At 46.5% G+C, this 18453-nt stretch overlaps 1 protein-coding gene across 2 annotated transcripts in view; it reads right to left on the reverse strand.

Annotated features, from left to right (window-relative positions):
* The window catches only part of RIC1 (RIC1 homolog, RAB6A GEF complex partner 1), a 673031-nt gene that overhangs the window by 79814 nt on the left and 574764 nt on the right, over positions 1 to 18453 (reverse strand). For both annotated transcript variants that reach the window (XM_069240247.1, XM_069240239.1), the window contains exon 22: positions 9551 to 9837. In XM_069240247.1, coding sequence (XP_069096348.1) covers positions 9551 to 9837 — 287 coding nt within the window. The remainder of the gene's footprint in view (positions 1 to 9550; positions 9838 to 18453) is intronic.

An 18453-nucleotide genomic window follows, 5' to 3' on the forward strand; every position in this document is an offset into this window, starting at 1 on the left:
TTGTCTGTTTTGACGAGAATGTATTTGTGAACTATTATTGGTTGGAAAGCTTTTAGTGCTTGAAAAACTGCTAGAAGTTCTAGGTGATTGATATGCAGTTTTGTTTGATGTACGTTCCATTGTCCTTGTATGCTGTGTTGATCGAGGTGTGCTCCCCACCCTGTCATGGAAGCATCTGTTGTTATTACGTATTGTGGCACTGGGTCTTGGAAAGGCCGCCCCTTGTTTAAATTTATGTTGTTCCACCACAGGAGCGAGAGGTAAGTTTGGCGGTCTATTAACACCAGATATAGAAGGTGACCCTGTGCTTGAGACCACTGCGATGCTAGGCATTGTTGTAAGGGCCTCATGTGCAGTCTTGCGTTTGGGACAATGGCTATGCATGAAGACATCATGCCTAGGAGTTGTAATACCATCTTTGCTTGTATCTTTTGTGTTGGATACATGCGTTGTATGATGGTGTTGAAATTTAGAATTCTTTGTGGACTTGGAGTGGCTACTCCCTTTGATGTGTCTATTATGGCTCCTAGGTATTGTTGTACCTTGCGCGGCAGAATGTTGGATTTTGTAAAGTTGACGGTGAACCCGAGTTTGAAGAGGGTTTGTATGATCTGATTTGTGTGATTTGAGCACTCTATGAACGAATGGGCCTTGATTAGCCAGTCGTCCAAATATGGGAACACATGTATTTGCTGCCTTCTTATGTGTGCAGCGACTACCGCTAGGCATTTGGTAAAGACTCTTGGTGCGGTTGTTAATCCGAAAGGCAGTACCTTGAATTGGTAATGTATTCCTTTGAATACAAACCTTAGGTATTTCCTGTGCGATGGGTGTATTGGTATATGGAAATAAGCATCCTTGAGGTCTAAAGTTGCCATGTAGTCGTGTAGTTTTAGCAATGGCAATACTTCTTGTAGTGTGACCATGTGGAAGTGGTCCGATTTGATGAAAGTGTTCACTACTCTGAGGTCTAGGATTGGTCTCAGCGTTTTGTCCTTCTTTGGTATCAGAAAGTACAGTGAGTAAACTCCTGTGTTTATTTGTGTGTTTGGCACTAATTCGATTGCATTCTTTTGCAATAGTGCCTGCACTTCTATCTCCAGGAGATTGGAATGGTGTGTTGTTAAATTTTGTGGTTTTGGTGGTATGTTTGGAGGGAATTGTAGAAATTCTATGCAATAACCATGCTGGATAATTGCTAGAACCCAAGTGTCTGTAGTGATTTCCTCCCATGCTTTGTAATAATGACCTATTCTTCCCCCCACTGGTGTTGTGTGGAGGGGGTGAGTGACATGTGAGTCACTGTTTAGTAGTAGGGGTTTTGGGGCTTTGAAATCTTCCTCTATTTCTAGGGAATTGCCCTCCTCTATATTGTCCCCGAAAACCTCCTCTATACTGTCCCTGGTAACTGGACGGTGTTGCTTGTGAGGTGCTGGCTTGTGTGCTCTGACCCCGAAACCCCCCTCGAAAGGGCATTTTACGGAATGTGCTGTAATTCCCTCTGCTCTGCGGGGAGTAGAGTGCGCCCATGGCTTTGGCAGTGTCCGTATCTTTTTTGAGTTTCTCAATCGCTGTGTCCACTTCTGGACCGAACAGTTCTTTTTCGTTAAAAGGCATATTGAGAACTGCTTGTTGAATCTCTGGTTTAAATCCAGATGTTCGGAGCCATGCATGCCTTCTGATAGTTATAGATGTATTAATTGTCCATGCAGCTGTATCTGCAGCATCCATGGAGGAGCGGATCTGGTTGTTGGAAATGGCCTGTCCCTCCTCAACCACTTGTTTTGCCCTATTTTGTAAGTCCTTGGGCAGATGTTCAATGAGATGTTGCATCTCATCCCAGTGGGCTCTGTCATAGCGCGCAAGTAGTGCCTGGGAGTTCGCGATGCGCCACTGGTTTGCAGCTTGTGCTGCGACTCTTTTACCAGCTGCATCGAACTTGCGGCTTTCTTTATCTGGGGGTGGTGCATCTCCAGATGTGTGAGAGTTGGCCCTCTTCCTAGCTGCTCCTACAACGACAGAGTCTGGTGGCAGCTGTGTAGTGATGAAAACCGGGTCTGTAGGAGGCGCCTTATACTTTTTTTCCACCCTTGGTGTGATTGCCCTACTTTTGACCGGCTCCTTAAAGATGTCTTTTGCGTGCCGGAGCATACCAGGGAGCATAGGCAGGCTTTGGTACGAGCTGTGGGTGGAGGAGAGTGTGTTGAATAAAAAATCATCCTCGACCTGTTCTGAGTGGAGGCTTACGTTGTGAAATTGTGCTGCTCTAGCCACCACTTGAGAATACGCGGTGCTGTCCTCTGGTGGAGATGGCTTCGTAGGGTATGCCTCCGGACTATTATCTGACACTGGGGCGTCGTATAGGTCCCATGCGTCCTGATCTTGGTCACCCTGGCTCATGGTGGTGTGAGCTGGGGAGAGTGATGGAGTTTGTGCTGGTGAGACGTTAATCACGGGCTGAGGAGAGGGTGGTGGGGTAACTCTTTTCAACACCATTGGTTGTGGTGTCTGTTCAGTCTGGAACTCCAACCTTCTCTTTCTCCTAATAGGGGGAAGGGTGCTTATTTTTCCTGTCCCCTGCTGTATGAAGATACGCTTTTGCGTATGGTCCACATCAGTTGCTTGTAGCTCTTCCTCAAACCTATGCTTTTGCATTTGGGAGGTTAGCGAGTGCTCTTCTGTATAAGAGCCTGGAGCTGGGTCGCTTGCAGTTTGTTTCGGCATCGAAACCCTGTCTGCGTGTTTTTTCGGCTCCGAGGTGACTTTTTTCTTTTTCGGGGCCGAAACCTCTCGGCGTCGATCTGCTTCGGTGCCGCTGTCTCGGCGTCGAGCCGTGTCCACACCGGCATCTCGGTGTCGAGGCTTGTCTCCAGCACTTTCTCGGTCCCGAGAAGGCTGCGTGCCGGTGTCTCGACCGAAGTCGGACGACCTCGGCACTGTTTGGGCCTTTTTCGGTGCCGACGGTCGGTCACCGAATTTATGGGTGGAGCCATGGCCGGATGGCAGTGGCGTCCCCTGGGCCTTGTAAATGTGTCTCTGTGTGGTTTTCGACGTCTTACTCACGGTTTGTGTATCGTCGAATCCTTCGGAGTCTGAGTCTTGGATCGAGAAGGTACCTTCTTCTTCCTGTTCCTCGAACTCCTGTTGGGCTGTCGGTGCGGACGCCATCTGAAGTCTTCTGGCTCGACGGTCTCGGAGTGTTTTTCGGGACCGGAACGCACGACAGGCCTCGCAGGTGTCTTCGCTGTGCTCAGGTGACAGGCACAGGTTGCAGACCAAGTGTTGGTCTGTGTAGGGGTATTTATTGTGGCATTTGGGGCAGAAACGGAACGGGGTCCGTTCCATCGGCGTTCTTCAGCACGCGGTCGGGCCGACCAGGCCCCGACGGGGGATCGAAAAACTACCCTGAAGGGCACCGGAGCTCTTCGATCTTCGATGCGGTGTGGAATCTAAGTACGCCGATCCCGAACGCAACAATACCGACGAAAATCTTCCGAAATTAGCTATCTTTCCGTTCCGAAACTCGGAGCGACAGGAACACGTCCGAACCCGATGGCGGAAAAAAAACAATCGAAGATGGAGTCCACGCCCATGCGCAATGGAGACAAAAGGAGGAGTCACTCGGTCCCGTGACTCGAAAGACTTCTTCGAAGAAAAACAACTTGTAACACTCCGGCCCAACACCAGATGGCGAGCTATTGCAGAACATGCGTATCTACAGCGACAGATGCCATCGAACATACTGATTTGCTTATTAGTAATCTTTATAGCTCTGACAAAGCAGTGTTTTATGAAACACCTGTTAACAGACTGTTAATTCACAATGTGATTTAGAAGATGCACAAATGAAAAATAAAATAAAAGTTACTCAAGACAGTTGATTTGACTTGTCTTTAATACTTCTGGTAAATTATATACGTACATTCTTTTAAACTTTACAAGTGTTTGCCTCCCTACTATTCTATGAATATTGGCATTCAACAGATCGTCAGGAGAGTACCTGCCTTTAAGAGGTGGGACAGAACCAATGATACCCAAACAAAACCTAATTTTGCTTGAATGATAACAATGTTTGATTGTTGTCTTATAAGTCTAAACCCGCAATGAACAGGTTACTTACCTTTGGTAATGCCTTATCTGGAAGAGACATATTCTAGTTGTGGATTCCTTACTTCTGAATTCTCCCCAAGGGTCAGACTGGATCTGGAAGATTTTGGTGAGCAGTACCATTGCATGCCATTAGGTGGCATCGATCGGCAGTGTCCATCGTTTGCGTCATTCGCAGGTCCTATTTAGACGCCACCTTGGCACACTGACGTCAGTTTCTTTTCACAACTTTCCATGCCGAAAGCGCAGAGCTATAAAGAAAATGACTTCTGGTGCGTCAAAACTAAGGCCCTGAAAGGGACATCCCTGCCCCCAGAAATCAGCTCGCAGAGCGGGGAGGATGGGTGTGTCTTTAAGGAATCAGCAACTGCAACATGTCTCTACCAGATAAGGTGTTACCAAAGGTAAGTAACTTGTTCATATTATAGAGACTTCTAGTTGAAAATTCCTTAGCTTTAAATAGACACTAAAGCAATACCATCCCTGGAGGTGGGGTCTTCAAACTAAGTTCATACTAGAAAGTCCTGCAGGACCGAACGGGCAAAGTGCCTATCCCTCCGGACCTGACTGTCCGGGCAGTATTGTTTGGTAAACGTGTGCAAGGATGCCCATGTGGCCACCTGGAAGACATCGAGGACAGGAAATCTGCGTGCTTACACAGTGGTCGCTGCTTTGGCTCTGGTAGAATGAGCACACAAACCTTCACAGGGTTGCTTCTTGGACAGTGCGTATCAGATCTTTTTACAGAGTACAACTCATCTGGAGATAGTCTGCTTGTGCACTGTCTGACATTTCTTTGCACCCTCATAACCAAAAAAGAGTTGATCATCCACCTGGAACTCTTTTATACCATCAAGGTAGAATACCAATGCTCTTTTTGGGTCCAGGTGGCAGAGTCTCCCCTCTTCCTTAGATGGATGTAGGGCTGCGGAAAAAGTAGGCAAGTTGATGGATTGGCCAACATGAAAGAGTGCAACCACTTTTGGCGGAAAAGTGGCCATAGTGCAAAGCACCACTTTGTCAGGCCAGACAGAAAGGTATGGAGACTTGGATGACAAAGCCTGCAGCTCACTCACTCTGTGGGCAGATGTAATGGTCACATGGAAGGCAGTCTTCAAAGTAAGAAGTCTGAGACGACAATTGGGGAGAGGCTCAACAGGAGTACACATCAAAAAGTCAAAACCAAATTCAAATCTCATTGAGGCATTATGAATGGGAATGGAGAAAACGAGGAACCTATGTACAATACGGGACTTAAACCAAGAAGGTTGATCAGGCAACTTCAAAAAAGCAGACACTGCAGACAAATAACCTTTGAGAGTGCCCATAAGAGAGCCCTGCTGGGCCAAAAAAAGTATAAACAACTGAACCTCAGAGAGTGGGATAGAAAGGGGGTCAACAGACTTGTCTGTGCACCATGCAACAAGCTTCTTCCAACAACAGGCGTTTAAGGTTTTGGTGAAGGGACACCTGACTGCTATAATGTTACAAACTTTGAGCGGAAAGTCAAAAGCTCTCAACTTCTGCCATTCAATCTCCACGCAAGAAGGTGAAGAGTGGACAGGTTCAGATGCAGAACCCTTCCCTGCTGCTGCAACAGAAGACCCTCCTGATGGGGCAGTCTGATCGGAGAATCGATGGACATGCTCAACAGCTTGGGATATCAGACTCTCCTTGCCAGTCTGAAGCCACAAGGATTACTTGAGCCTGGCCCTTCTTGATCTTCTTCAGAACCCTGGACAGAAGCGTACAGGAGGCTTGAGTTCCACTCGAAACAAAATGCATTTCTGAGCGATTGTCGCCTTGGAAGCTCCAACGTGCAATAATGCTGACACTGCGTATTCTCTACAGCGATGAACAGATCTAACTGCTGAGTTGCCTGCTCTAGTGATCAGAGAGCCCGCCAGATGTTGAACCACCAGGAATATGTCCTGCTATTCAGTCCCTGTCCAGAGATGCAGAGCCTCATGACAAAGAGTACACGATGCCACCCTGCTTCTTGCAGTACCTCATGGTGGTGGTGTTGTCCGTGAACACTTGCACTGTCTGTCCCTTGAGAGAGGGAAGAAATGCTTTTAATGCCAGCCAGCAGGTTGATGTGGCGCCCGGATTCTGCCAAAGACCAGATGCCTGTGATCTCCACCTCTCCCAGATGACTGCTCTATCCCAGGCGTGACGCATCTGTCACCACTTTCAGATCTGGTTGGAGAAGGGAGAGGGAACTGCCTCTGACCCAATCGCAGTTCGTGAGCCACCACTGCAGATCTTGCACAGTTTTCTCAGAGATCTAGGCCTTGTTGGAGAGATTACCCTGATGCTGCACACACTGGAACGTCAGATCCCAATGAAGAGGCTGCATTTGCCACCTGGCATGTGTCACTGGCAGGATGCAGGAGGCTATAATGCCTAGTAGCCTCAGAGTCATTTTCACTGAATCCCAGAACAGAGGCTGACGCATCACTATCATAGCCTAAATATCCTAGACTCGCAACTCGGGAGAATAATCCAGAAACTGCACTGTGTCCAGAACAGTTCTGATGAAAGGGAGCATCTGAGAGGGAGGCAGGTGTGACTTTGGCATGTTTATAGTGAAGCTCAGCGAATGCAGGAGGCCCGCCATAGTATGGCGGTAGGAGACGACAGCCTGGCGTGAGCCGGCCTTCAACAGCCAGTCGTCGAGATAGAGGAAGACAAACCCCTGCTCTGCGCCAATGAGCTGCGACCACCGCCATCACCTTGGTGAACACCCGAGGGGTGCTGGTAAGGCAAAAGGGGAGCACGGTGAACTGAAAGTGCTCATGGCCAACCGTGAACCACAAGTAACGTCTGTGGGCAGGCAGGGTAAGAATATGAAAGTAAGGGTTTGGCAAGTCCCACACTACCATGCAGTCTCCTGGGTCCAGGGCAGGAAAGACCTGAGCCAGAGTGAGCATTCTGAACTTCTTCTTGAGGAAGAGATTGAGGGACTGAAATTCTAGGCTAGGACGGAGGCCCTGGTTCTTTTTGGGTACCAGAACATAGCGGGAATAGCAACCACAAGCTACTTATGGCACAGGAACCCTCTCTATGGATCCCTTGGCCAAGATAGCCACAACTTCCACTTGGGGAAGTGCCAAGTGATCCTCCATCATCCGATCGTGGGATGATGGCATAAATGGAGGGGTAGTCTTGAAGGGGAGGGAATAGCTCCTTCAGACTGGCTGCAAAACCCACCTGTCTGACGTTCTGGATTGACAGCGGAGCAGGTGATAGCGAACCCTGCCTCTGACTGGTCCCTGGTGGGGGCCAGGCAGACTAGGAACATTTGGAGGCAGTTGCAGATGGTGGGCATTGGACTGGCCAGATCGCTGGCTTCCTGATCCACAGGGTCGGTGGAACCCACATCCGTGTCCAAGCAGAGGATGGGCAGCATGTGCAACATGGTGGCTGGACAGAAACTGACATGGTGGGGTGTGCCCCTCCTGTAGCCATAAAAGGGGCAAAAAGCAGACTGAGTGCAGTGAGGGGTCAACGTCAGGTCCAATGACCTAGCCATGGCACGAGAATCTTTGAAGTACTCCAGCACAGTCTGCTTTTTCTCTAAGAGACCGGTGCCATCAAAGAGCCTGTCCACAAGATTGGCTTAGACATCCCCAAAAAGCCAGATGACCTCATCCAGGTGTGACACCTCAGGGAATCAGTCGTGTCCAATCCACATCGGATCGTAAACTTTGCTGCGCCTCTCCCATCAGCAACTGCCTGGGAAAGAAAGTACAGCCCAGGACTCTTCCGTGACCTGTAGCAGCACTTGCGCAACCGTATCCTACAGCGTGTGGAAATAATGTCCCAAAAGGCATGCGGTACTCATAGACCACAATGCAAGGCTGGAAGAAGAAAACATCTTCTGCCCAAGTGAGTTCAGCCTTTTCGATTCCCTATCCGAGGGTGCGTGAGGGAACGCACCATGGTAGGTGGAGACTTGAATTACCAAGCTCTCACGAGTGGGGTGCTGCATCAGAAAACGTGGGTCGCCAGGAGCACGGCGATGGCAGCGGCGATAGTCCTGTTCACAAGAGCCCCTGTGTTGGGTTTGGACCAAGTACCCAGCAGGACATCTGTAAAGGCTTCATTGAATGGGAGCAGGGGTTCGAGGATGAAGGCCTACATTGAAGCACCTCTGTCAGGAGGTTAGTCCTGACTGCCACTGAAGGCAACTCCAGGTCTAGGACCTCCGCTGCTCTTCGCACAACAGCAAAGATGAAGCTCCCTCCTCTGTAGCCATGGAAGGGGGAGAAAGAATACTGGTATCTGGGGAGTATCCAGTCCGCTTGCTTCACCCAAGTCTGAATGCCAGCCCATAAATTCTTCAGGGTGCTGGTACTCTAAAGGGTCCAGCGATCCCTCCCATTGATCCCAGAGGCCTAAGCCGTAAGCTTAAGGCTCAGGATTCGACCTGAGAGGCATGGCTTCCACTGGCATTGTACGATGCCCATCCCGCTCCGTGTCTGAGTCAGCAATTACAATGGGGTCAGCAACTGCTTATGGGTCACGGATAGCACTGGGAGCACTAGCATCAGGGCCTGGGATGGTCGAGGTTTCTCGACCGGAGTTGGTCCCGATCTGGATCCTTGGGTACCCCTTAGGGTCTGTGCCAGAGCTGCCGGCACTGAACCCGAAGGGGCATCTTCCGACCCCATGGGGCCGATGGCTCTCCAGTGGGGCCAGGCTGCCCAAAAATGAGGCACTTGGCCTCATAAAATTTGCATCAGGAGTATAGAAACTCGAAAAAGTCTTAACAAAAGTTCAAAAAAAGTCAGGTAAAAATTGACTGATGGGTAGCTCTCTTCAGATCAGCACTTGCTGGTGCAGAAAGAAAATAACTGACATCAGCACACAGTGGTGGCACCCATATAGGACCCCTGACATCATATCTGGCTTGCACGATGCCGACGACGAACGCAGAGCCGATCGAAGCCACCTAACGGCATGCAGGTGTACTGCTCATGAAAATCATCCGGATCTAGTCTGATGCCTGTTGAGAGTTCAAAGGTAAGGAATCTGCAACTCAAAGGCTCTATCAAATACTACTTTACTGTACATGGTTTCTTCTGTGCAGAGAACCAAACAGAAACAGGTTTGAATACCACACCCCACTGACCATGATTTGAATTAGAGTCTTGAACTGCGGTTAAGTTACAATTAAGTCATCCTTTTTTAAATTCAGAAGGCGGCCAATAAACCTGCATAGTACTACAGGCTATAATGTCATTAGACAGATTCTTGTCAGCGGTTACATTATATTCATAGGTCATATTTGAAAACGATTATATTGTTTTTAACAAATTATATATTTTGGTTTAGAGGTTGCATGGACCACCTCCACATAGCAGGCCAATATAGATTGAAAGGAATTAACAAGCTTAGAGATGATTAAGGAAAGTGAAGAAACAGGCTTCTAACATACCTGTCCTGTATTTCCCATTCTTGAAAGGTGAACTAATAGAGGAAGCTGGAATGACTGGAAATGGCCAAAGAAAATCTTTATGTAGCCTTTTCAAAGCAAGCACAAAGTCCTCGACACGGGCTGCTCGAGTGCGCTCCTTGCACAGCCAGCCAATCAGTTCAAATCCAAGTTGAGCAGCAAAGCAACCAAGGTCCTTCAGTCGTATTTCTTCCAGGAGCCTTCGAGCATGTCTCCACAACATCATGTCAATGTACATGTTTTCAGCGCAATCACTATCCTTACTCCACCTGTAATGCAACAAAATGATGGAAAGATTTACATATCTGAACGCCTCATTCAAATGAAAGCTAATGCTTCAGACTGGAGGATTTCCTTATACTCCGAACAAGGAGTTTCTGACATTTGTACAATGAAGGAACAAGTTACTTACCTCTGGTAACGTCTTATCTCGCAAGAGACCATCTAGCTGCAGACTCCTTACCTTAGAACAGTGGTTCCCAACCTTTTGATTTCTGTGGACCCCCACTTTAACATTAATGGAACCCAGGGACCCCCACTGAATCATCATTGGAATCCGGGGACCCCCGCCCGAGTCATTACTGGAGGCTGGGGACCTAATCTGTCAATATTTTTAAAAAATTTCTAAGCAGTCGCGGACCCCCTAAGAAGGCTTTGCGGACCCCCAGGGGTCCCCAGACCACAGGTTGGGAACCACTGCCTTAGAATATTCCCCAGGTGTCGGTCTGGAACTGGTAAATCTTGAGCAGTACCTCTGCACATGGGTAGGTGGCGTTGAAGGGCTCTGCGTCAGCAGCATCACCGCCAGATGTGACATGTGCCTATATAGGTGCCACCTCAGTGTGCTGACTTCAGTTTGTGATTATTTCCGAGCCAGAAGCACAGAGTCACATCAGAAGGCTGTGAGATCAGTGTGCAGAATGTAAGGGCCTACAATTACCTTTTTAGGTAGAAAAGTCCAATTTGCTGAACGGGGAGGATAGGAAGATCAGTAAGGAATCTGCGGTTTGATAGTGTCTACTAGATAAGGCATTACCAAACTTAAATAACTTGTTCAGCTGATAAAGACTTCTATCAGCAGATTACTTACCTTAGAATAGATAACAAAGCAATACCGCCCCAGAAGTGGGCCTGTGAACTGGCTCAGACCGAAAAGTTCTAAAGAAACGAATGGGGAAAATTTACATCACAATGGATCAGACAGTCAAGGTAGTAGTGTCTGGTAAGCTTGTGCAAGGACACCCATGTAGCAACCTGACAAATGTCCAGGACAGGGACCCCACGAGCTAACGCAGTAGATAGGTACATGGGAAGTATATGCTTAAATTTGCACGGCAAGGAAAACTTTCCCTCCTAAACTGATTATGGTAAAGAAGTGCTTCTTTATTCTTTAGCAAATCAAGCTCTTTCTTAAATCAATATACCAACTTCAATTGGACCATCAAGGAATATCATTAAAAAACAGTAAAAACGGATGGATCAAAAATAACAGTGCTCCTACAAAGTGATGGCACAGTGAAAAGTGAGGAAGTGAACTTAAGTACACCAGTGATATTTACAAATATATACAACCACAAGGCATGTGGCTGTAAAAATGCAGTGATTCCACAGTACAACAAGCAGAATTTGAAATGTGTTTGAGATGTGATAAATACCCTACAATGTTTTAAGTAATAGTCCACATTTAGTTCCTTGTTGACATTTCGACCCTAGCAGTACATAGGTTACCAACGGGTCATCATCAGTAACAATAAATGTTGCAGAACCAACCAACAAGGCACTTGGACGAAAATTCAAGCAAGTCCTATTGCAAAAATCCTAAATATCAAATGACTCTCCATTTAATTCACGCTGGCCCAGCGGACCAACTCCACAGCTTTTCCCCAAGCCAGTATCAAATGTTGGTGTGCTCATAAGCCCCTCACAAGCAGGAATAATTAGCAATACCAAACTGTATAGATTATCACTGCCCACAAGGACACTGGCCTTCCTACCTTTGGAGGCACGGATGCTGTATCTCTTCTCCTTCTGTCTTAGAAACTGAGAAGCTAAATGCCAATGCGTCCTAGGACGTCAGCGTGATTAAAACTGAGTCTCTTTTGATATTTAGTGCCCAGGGCAAGGCCTTGTTGGGCTAAGGACAGAACAAACAACAACACTTCAGACAAGGGGGCAGAAAGTGGATTAAAGTGGATTTCAGCATATCAAGCTTCCAAGATGTCATCACAGAATTTGGGATGGAGGATGAAACCTACAATAGTTGCAGCTCAATTTTCATGCACGAAGTTGGAGGGTGTACAGGTTGGAATGGAGTATCCTCCCCTGTTGCTACTGCAGGAGGTCCTTCTGAAGGGGCAGCCTTATCGGAGGACAAATGCTTATGCCCAGGAGTTCTGGATAACATGCACTCCATGCCCATTCCAGAGCCAATAGAATGACTTGTGCCTGGTTGGTCCTGATCTTTTTGAGAACTTGGGCAGGAATGGGATCAGTCGAAAGATGTACAGGAGTCCACAGTTCCAGTCTAATCGGAATAGGTTTCAGAACAAGAGCAGCTAGGAAACTCCAATACACAGAAGTGCTGACATTGCACGTTCTCAGTGGTGGTGAATAGATTTGGCCAAGATTCTCCCCACTCCTGAAAGGGACGTTGAGCCACCACCGGGTGCAAACGCCATTCGTGGACCACAAGGTATTGATCGGTGAGTTTGTTTGTTCTGCTGTTTGGCGATCCCGCCAGGTGCTGCACAACCAGGAAAATGTCCTAAGGTTCCAGCCGTGTCCAGTATCGTAGACCTTACTGGCACAGGGTCCACAACCCCACTCTGCCCTATTTGTTTGGATGTAGCCTTTCCTTGATGTCGGGAGGATAGTAAATTGCTCTCAACTCCAACAAGCTGATGTGGAGCCAAAACTCTGCTGGAGACCAGAAACCTCTTATCACCATCTCTTCCAGTTGGCCGCTGGAGCCTAGAAGGGATGCATCCATTACTACTGTGGGCTCTGGGTGGGGGGAAGGGAGAGGTGTCTGTCGCTGATCTAATTGCGGTTCGTCAGCCATCATTGCAGATCTTTTGTAGTTCAAGCCGATATCTGGACCACGTCAGAAAGATTCTCCTGTTGCTGCGCCCACTGAGACTTCAGGTCCGACTGCAGAGCCTGCATACGTCAAAGAGCATGCTACACCAGTAGGATTGCAGTAGGCCATCAGACCCAGTAGCATTAAAGTCAGTCTCAATGAAATCCAGGACTGAGGTTGAAACACTGGGATCATAGAACAAATGTCCTGGATTCTTCTTTCCAGAGGATAGGGGCTGAACTGCACTGTGTCTAGAATAGCTCAGACAAAAGTCAGGTGTGACAGTGGCATGCTGACAGGGAATCCCTGCAAATGCAGAAGGGTTGCCATAGACTGGAGCAGAGAGAAGACTACCTGGGGAGTCCAACCTTCAACAGCCAGAAAGTCGAGGTGGGGGAAGACTGGGACCCCTGAACTCAGCAGATGTGCTGCAACCACCACCATCACTTTTGTGAACAGCGAAAGAGCAATGGGGAGGTCAAAGGGGTGCACAGAACACTGAAAATGATGATAGGCTTGCAGGACAGGGATGCGAGTCTAGGTGTTTGGCACGTGCAACACTACCATCCAGTCTCTTAGGTATAACGCAGACAGGGCCTAGGCAAGTGTTAGCATCTTGAATGTTTCCTTACTCTGGAAGGCATTGAGAGGGTACAGATTTAATATTCTCCTTAGGCACCATAAAGTAGCGAAATTAGCTAACACAACCTACTTCTGATGCTGGCAGCCTCTCACTGGCTCATTTGACAAAAGGTGCCTCCACTTCCTGATTCAACAAGAAGATGTGGTCCTCTGCCAGACAACCTCAGGGTGGTGGCAGGGTCAGCTGGTTTCTAGAAGTGGAAGTAAGTAACCCTGTCAGACAATTTGGAGCACCACTTGTCCAAAGTTATGGACTGCAATTAGGGCAGGTGGTGCCTGATCCTGCCGCCAAAGGTGTGCCTGTGTTATTGCGAGGACATACTAAAGGAGTTTGCCGTTGAGGGGACAGACTGGACAGGCCTCTGGTCTTCACTGCCATGGGACTTGTGGGAGCTGCATCCGAAGGCACAAAAAGGCTGGGAAACATGTTAGCTGTGGTGGCTCTGATAGAAAGAGAGTGGTTCCTGGTCCCTGTCATAGCCACAGAAGGAGCAAAAACAAGAGTGAGGTTGGCGTGGGACCATGGCGAGCCTAAACAACCTCCTTGAAGCGCTGAATCTCCTTTGTCGCCGAAAAGGTGAGTGCCATCAAAAGGCATGTCCATGAGGGATGCCTACACATCCTTAACAAGCCAGCCAGGCATGTTGACAGAATGCCACTGCTGAAGTAACGGACTTGCCCAGTGAGTCTGTTGCATCCAGCCAGCATCTGATAGTAAACCTTGTTGAGTCCCTGCTATTAGCAATAAACTGGTTCAGAATGGCTCGGGGCTCTCCAAATCCGCAGCCAGCACTTACGCAACTGAGTGCCACACAGTGTGGCTCTATTGTTCCAAGAGGCAAGCGGTTTTCAATGACTACAGTGCAAGGCTGAGGAAGAGAAAATTATCTTACAGAAGGTGTCCAGCCTTTCCCTACCCAGTGAAGTGGTAGGGAACATGCCAGGATAGACTTTGGAGGTTCAGGCCTGCACCACCAGGCTCTCAGGTGTGAGGTACGCTGGGTACTCTGGAGTTGAGGGGTGCTGGGCTTTGTCAGGTACAGAGCAGAATAGAGGGCATTCATGGGGGTTAGGGTAGCCAATAGGATCCTCAGATCCGCCCCAGTCAAAATACCCACAGGGCCTAACAAAGAAGGTAGGCATGGTCTCCGACCAGGATGGTCTTAGGGGTCTAGTAGGAGCCAGAGTTGATGTCATGTGATGCAAGTCCGTCTCCCTATGCTTGGCAGCAATAATACTCCTGTATTATCTTTTGGGTATACCCCTAAAGCACCCTTGGAGCAAAAGTGCAAAAAAAAAGTGACAAAAATATGGAAAATGTGGCCAAATAGTGACGATATAGCCATTATCTATCTGCGGCGATGGTGCAAAAAGAAAGGCACTGAAGTCAGTCCACTGAGGTGGTGCTTATATAGGCACCATACATAACACATTCAACACAGAAACGTTTGACACAACCTACCAGGACGTACTGCTGAAGACTTTCCAGATCCTGTCTAACAGCTGGTAAATATTTTAAGATAGGGAATCTGAGGCTAGAAGTCTCTATCGGATTGAACGATTTTAGTTTATAAACCACACCAGTGCAATGTGCATCACAGTGATCCCTTTTTCTCCCTACTCACTTGCAAAGTATTAGGAGGTAGGTTTTTGGTTAAACACTAGTCTCACAGAGTTCCATGTCAGAGACATTCTAGGGCTCTCAAAAACCTCAGTACGGAGAACACCTAGCAGCCTATGTGAGAGTAGTTTGAAAAAAGTTGATAACGTGGTTAGTTAGGGAGCTGCAGTAGATACATCTTCTGTTGAAGCTAATAAGTTACTACGGATTGGCAAATGGTTGGAATTATGCTGAGCAGTGAGCAATATTGGTCACAAGAACCTCAAAACCTCTGTTTACAGAGACATGATCCCCTTTTTGAACAGGTAAGAATGTGCGTTAGCCTCCAGACACTGGATATAAGTTATCATGGACAACCCCAACATTTAGAAATCATCCACAGAGATGGAAGAGGGTGAGAATGATGGTTTTACCGCCACTGAACTACAGCCAGTGTGTGAAATAGTGACATGAGCATATTAGAAAACTAGCAAATGAGCCACAAACACTGAAATCTCAAAAAAGGCTCATCGGTGCAGAACGGAAAGCAGGGAAAACCGAGTAATCCTAAAAATGATGGGAGAGGGCTGAGGGGTGTGTGTGGGGGATGAGAGCTTGGAAGGAGGAAGAACACAAACCAGCAATGCTTAATGGACCCATCCATACACATTTCCATTTTTCTAGGTGGTAGTGTATTTCTCCTACTGTTTTGCGGTTTCTACCTATTTGCATGTTGTGGTTTACATAGGTGTGAAACTCATGGGTGAACATGAAAGGTTAAACATTTCTGTAAAGTAAGCAAAATAGCAAATTCAGCAAGGGGTGATCTGTGAAGGCTGCTCATGGTTTTCCGAAAGAAACTAATCATTGAAGTAAAAAATAATTCTAAAAAACTAACAGGGAAACAGAAATAGGTGACACTTTCCTTTGTAATGTTTTGCTCCAATGGCCAACTTACTTAAGTAATATACCCCTACGTCCATCAAGCCCTTTTGGTCACATAGATATATTGTGTTTGTTGGTTGTCCAAAATAGGCGGTACCAAGAACCAACAACTGAGATGCAGTTTCTAATGGTATTTCATTATGTACCAACCATGCAGCAATTCATCAACATGGCATTAGTGGGCCCGTGTAGGGTCCAAACAATCTTTCTGCTTGAAAGGCTCAGGGAGAAAAATGATATAAGCATTAGCTTCCGTGCGAAAGAGAACTTCAATCTCTTTCTGTCCACCAAGATGGTGGTGAAAGGAGAGCACACACACTCCTGGAATTCGCTAGGGGTTGCCAAATAGATTCCATTTACCCACTCAAAGAAAAAGAAAAATCCCAGGTATTCCCATAACAGTATAACATGCAATTATCAATATTAGCCCTGTCATGAAGATGGGAATTTAATCCCAGCATCCAACCTATCAACAAGGTATTCTAGTATATTGATGATGTTATAAATGTTTTTGTCCTCCTGCGGAATTACTTTATCTAAATTGTACATGAGCCAATTAAAAAGAAGGTAATAAGAAAAGATGGGAACACTTCCGACTTACTGTAGTTAATGTGTAGTCGCAACATTTTTCCAAAGTGAATCATTGTCTGAGGAAGTTTGTGCTAAAGAATTCTGCAGTTTCTTGAGTCAGTGAAGTCATACATTGAATATCAGAGAGAGAGAGAGAGTCCGCCTTCAAGTGCCAATTAAAAGATCACAGTGGAATTTGTGTAACAGCAATGATCTTCTTCACTGGACTATAATCAGGAGGGTCTATTCCACAGTCATTACATGTGCCTTGTGTTAAGAACAACTCTAGAAAACCAGTTGTGTACTCTAGACTAATATGAATACTGCATTAATATTCACATTTTGTTTGCTACTTTCTCTAGGAGATAAATCTACATACCCCCTTGTCAAGGCAGATTCTGAGGACAGTTGTGGTGCTAGCATAGATAGGTCAACATAAAAAATGTGTTAAAGCCTTCACACGTGAAAGACATTCTAATGAGTCCTGACAGAGTGAATATCTTATAAATCTGCACCGTGGGACATTGGTATTTTTCACTATCACGTTCTTGCTGTCAAGTCTCTCCTTGCTAATTCATTCCCTTGCCATTGCTAGCTTGAGAGTGCCTTAAGTTTGATACTGTTAATCAAGCCAGGTTCATTCCTTAAACAGCATTTAAAATTACCAATTGCTTCCATTTGTTTACAAGTGATTCATCACAGATGCACATCGTATGAGACATTGGTAACACCTTGTAATCTTTGTAGAATGTCTTCATGGATTAATTTGCATTCTATCCCTCATCCAGACCCCAATCTCCAAATGTGTTCCATTAACAAACAAGACAGATTCATTCTAATAGACTATAAGACATTCTTTTATATTTTGAGTTGGACACTGAGGTCACTTAGTCCTGATATTAGCAGAGTTCTGAACAACTCATTTTTAGAGTTCCAAAGCCTAAGTTAAAGCATTTCGAAATGTCCAAATATGTAACTAGACTCTAATGCTTGGAGAAAGTAAGAAAGCAGATTTTTTTTTTTAGTACCATGGGGTGACATCAACAGCAGCGTGGCAGAAAATAACTAATTACCTACCTTCGTTATGCCTTTTCTGGTGGAGAACTTAACCACAGATTTCTCACCTTTTGAATACCTCCAGGCATCAGACTGGATCCTGAAACTTTTGTATAGCAATATCCTCCAGCGCTGACAGGTTGCATCATGCGACATCAAGGTTCTGCATGCAATTTCACCTTGTGCTGCTGTGACGCCTATTCTCCTGCACATATGTCAAATGCTAGTGCCTGCATCAGTTTTTTTCTGCAATTCGCCCGTACCAACAGACGTGTAGCCTTAAGATATTCAACTGCAATGTGTATGACAAGTATACATTTTTTGTGTGCAGATACCTAAAATCTTAATTGTGTAACAACATGAACCTTTAGTTTAGTCCCTTCCACAGAACAGAGAGGTTTAAGGGCAGGTGAGGGATCTGTGGTTAGACAAAGCCTCTACCGGAAAAGCTGGTACCAAAGATAAGTAAACTGTTCTTCTGCTAAAGACGTCTAACTGCAGATTCCTCACCTTTTGAATAGATACCACAGCAGTACCTCTCAGGTGGTGGGTATGTGGACTGGCTCACACTAGGAAAACTCGCAGGACAGACTAAGCAAAATGCCCTTCTTTCCTGACTTGACCATCTAAACAATAATGCTTGGTGAACATGTGCAAATATGCCCAGATTGCAGCCTGACATATCTAACACCACTACACCTCGAGCCAAAGCTGCAGTAGTAGTCTTTGACCTAGCTGAATGAGCACACAGCCCCTCTGGAGGTTGTTTCGTGGCTAGACCATAACAAATCTTAATCCATAACACAATCGCTCTTTTTTGGAACTACCTTCCACTTTTGTTTTACTCCCAAGAATCCAACAAAAAGTTGTTCACCCTGTCGAAATTCTCTAGTTCTTGCCCAATTAAAAACTAATAGCTCTCTTGGGATCAAGGTGATGTAACTGATCCTCTGCCTTTGCAGGATGATGTGGTGCACAAAAGGATGACAAAGT

This window comes from Pleurodeles waltl, chromosome 1_2, assembly GCF_031143425.1.
Source record: "Pleurodeles waltl isolate 20211129_DDA chromosome 1_2, aPleWal1.hap1.20221129, whole genome shotgun sequence".
Taxonomy (NCBI): Eukaryota; Metazoa; Chordata; class Amphibia; order Caudata; family Salamandridae; genus Pleurodeles; species Pleurodeles waltl.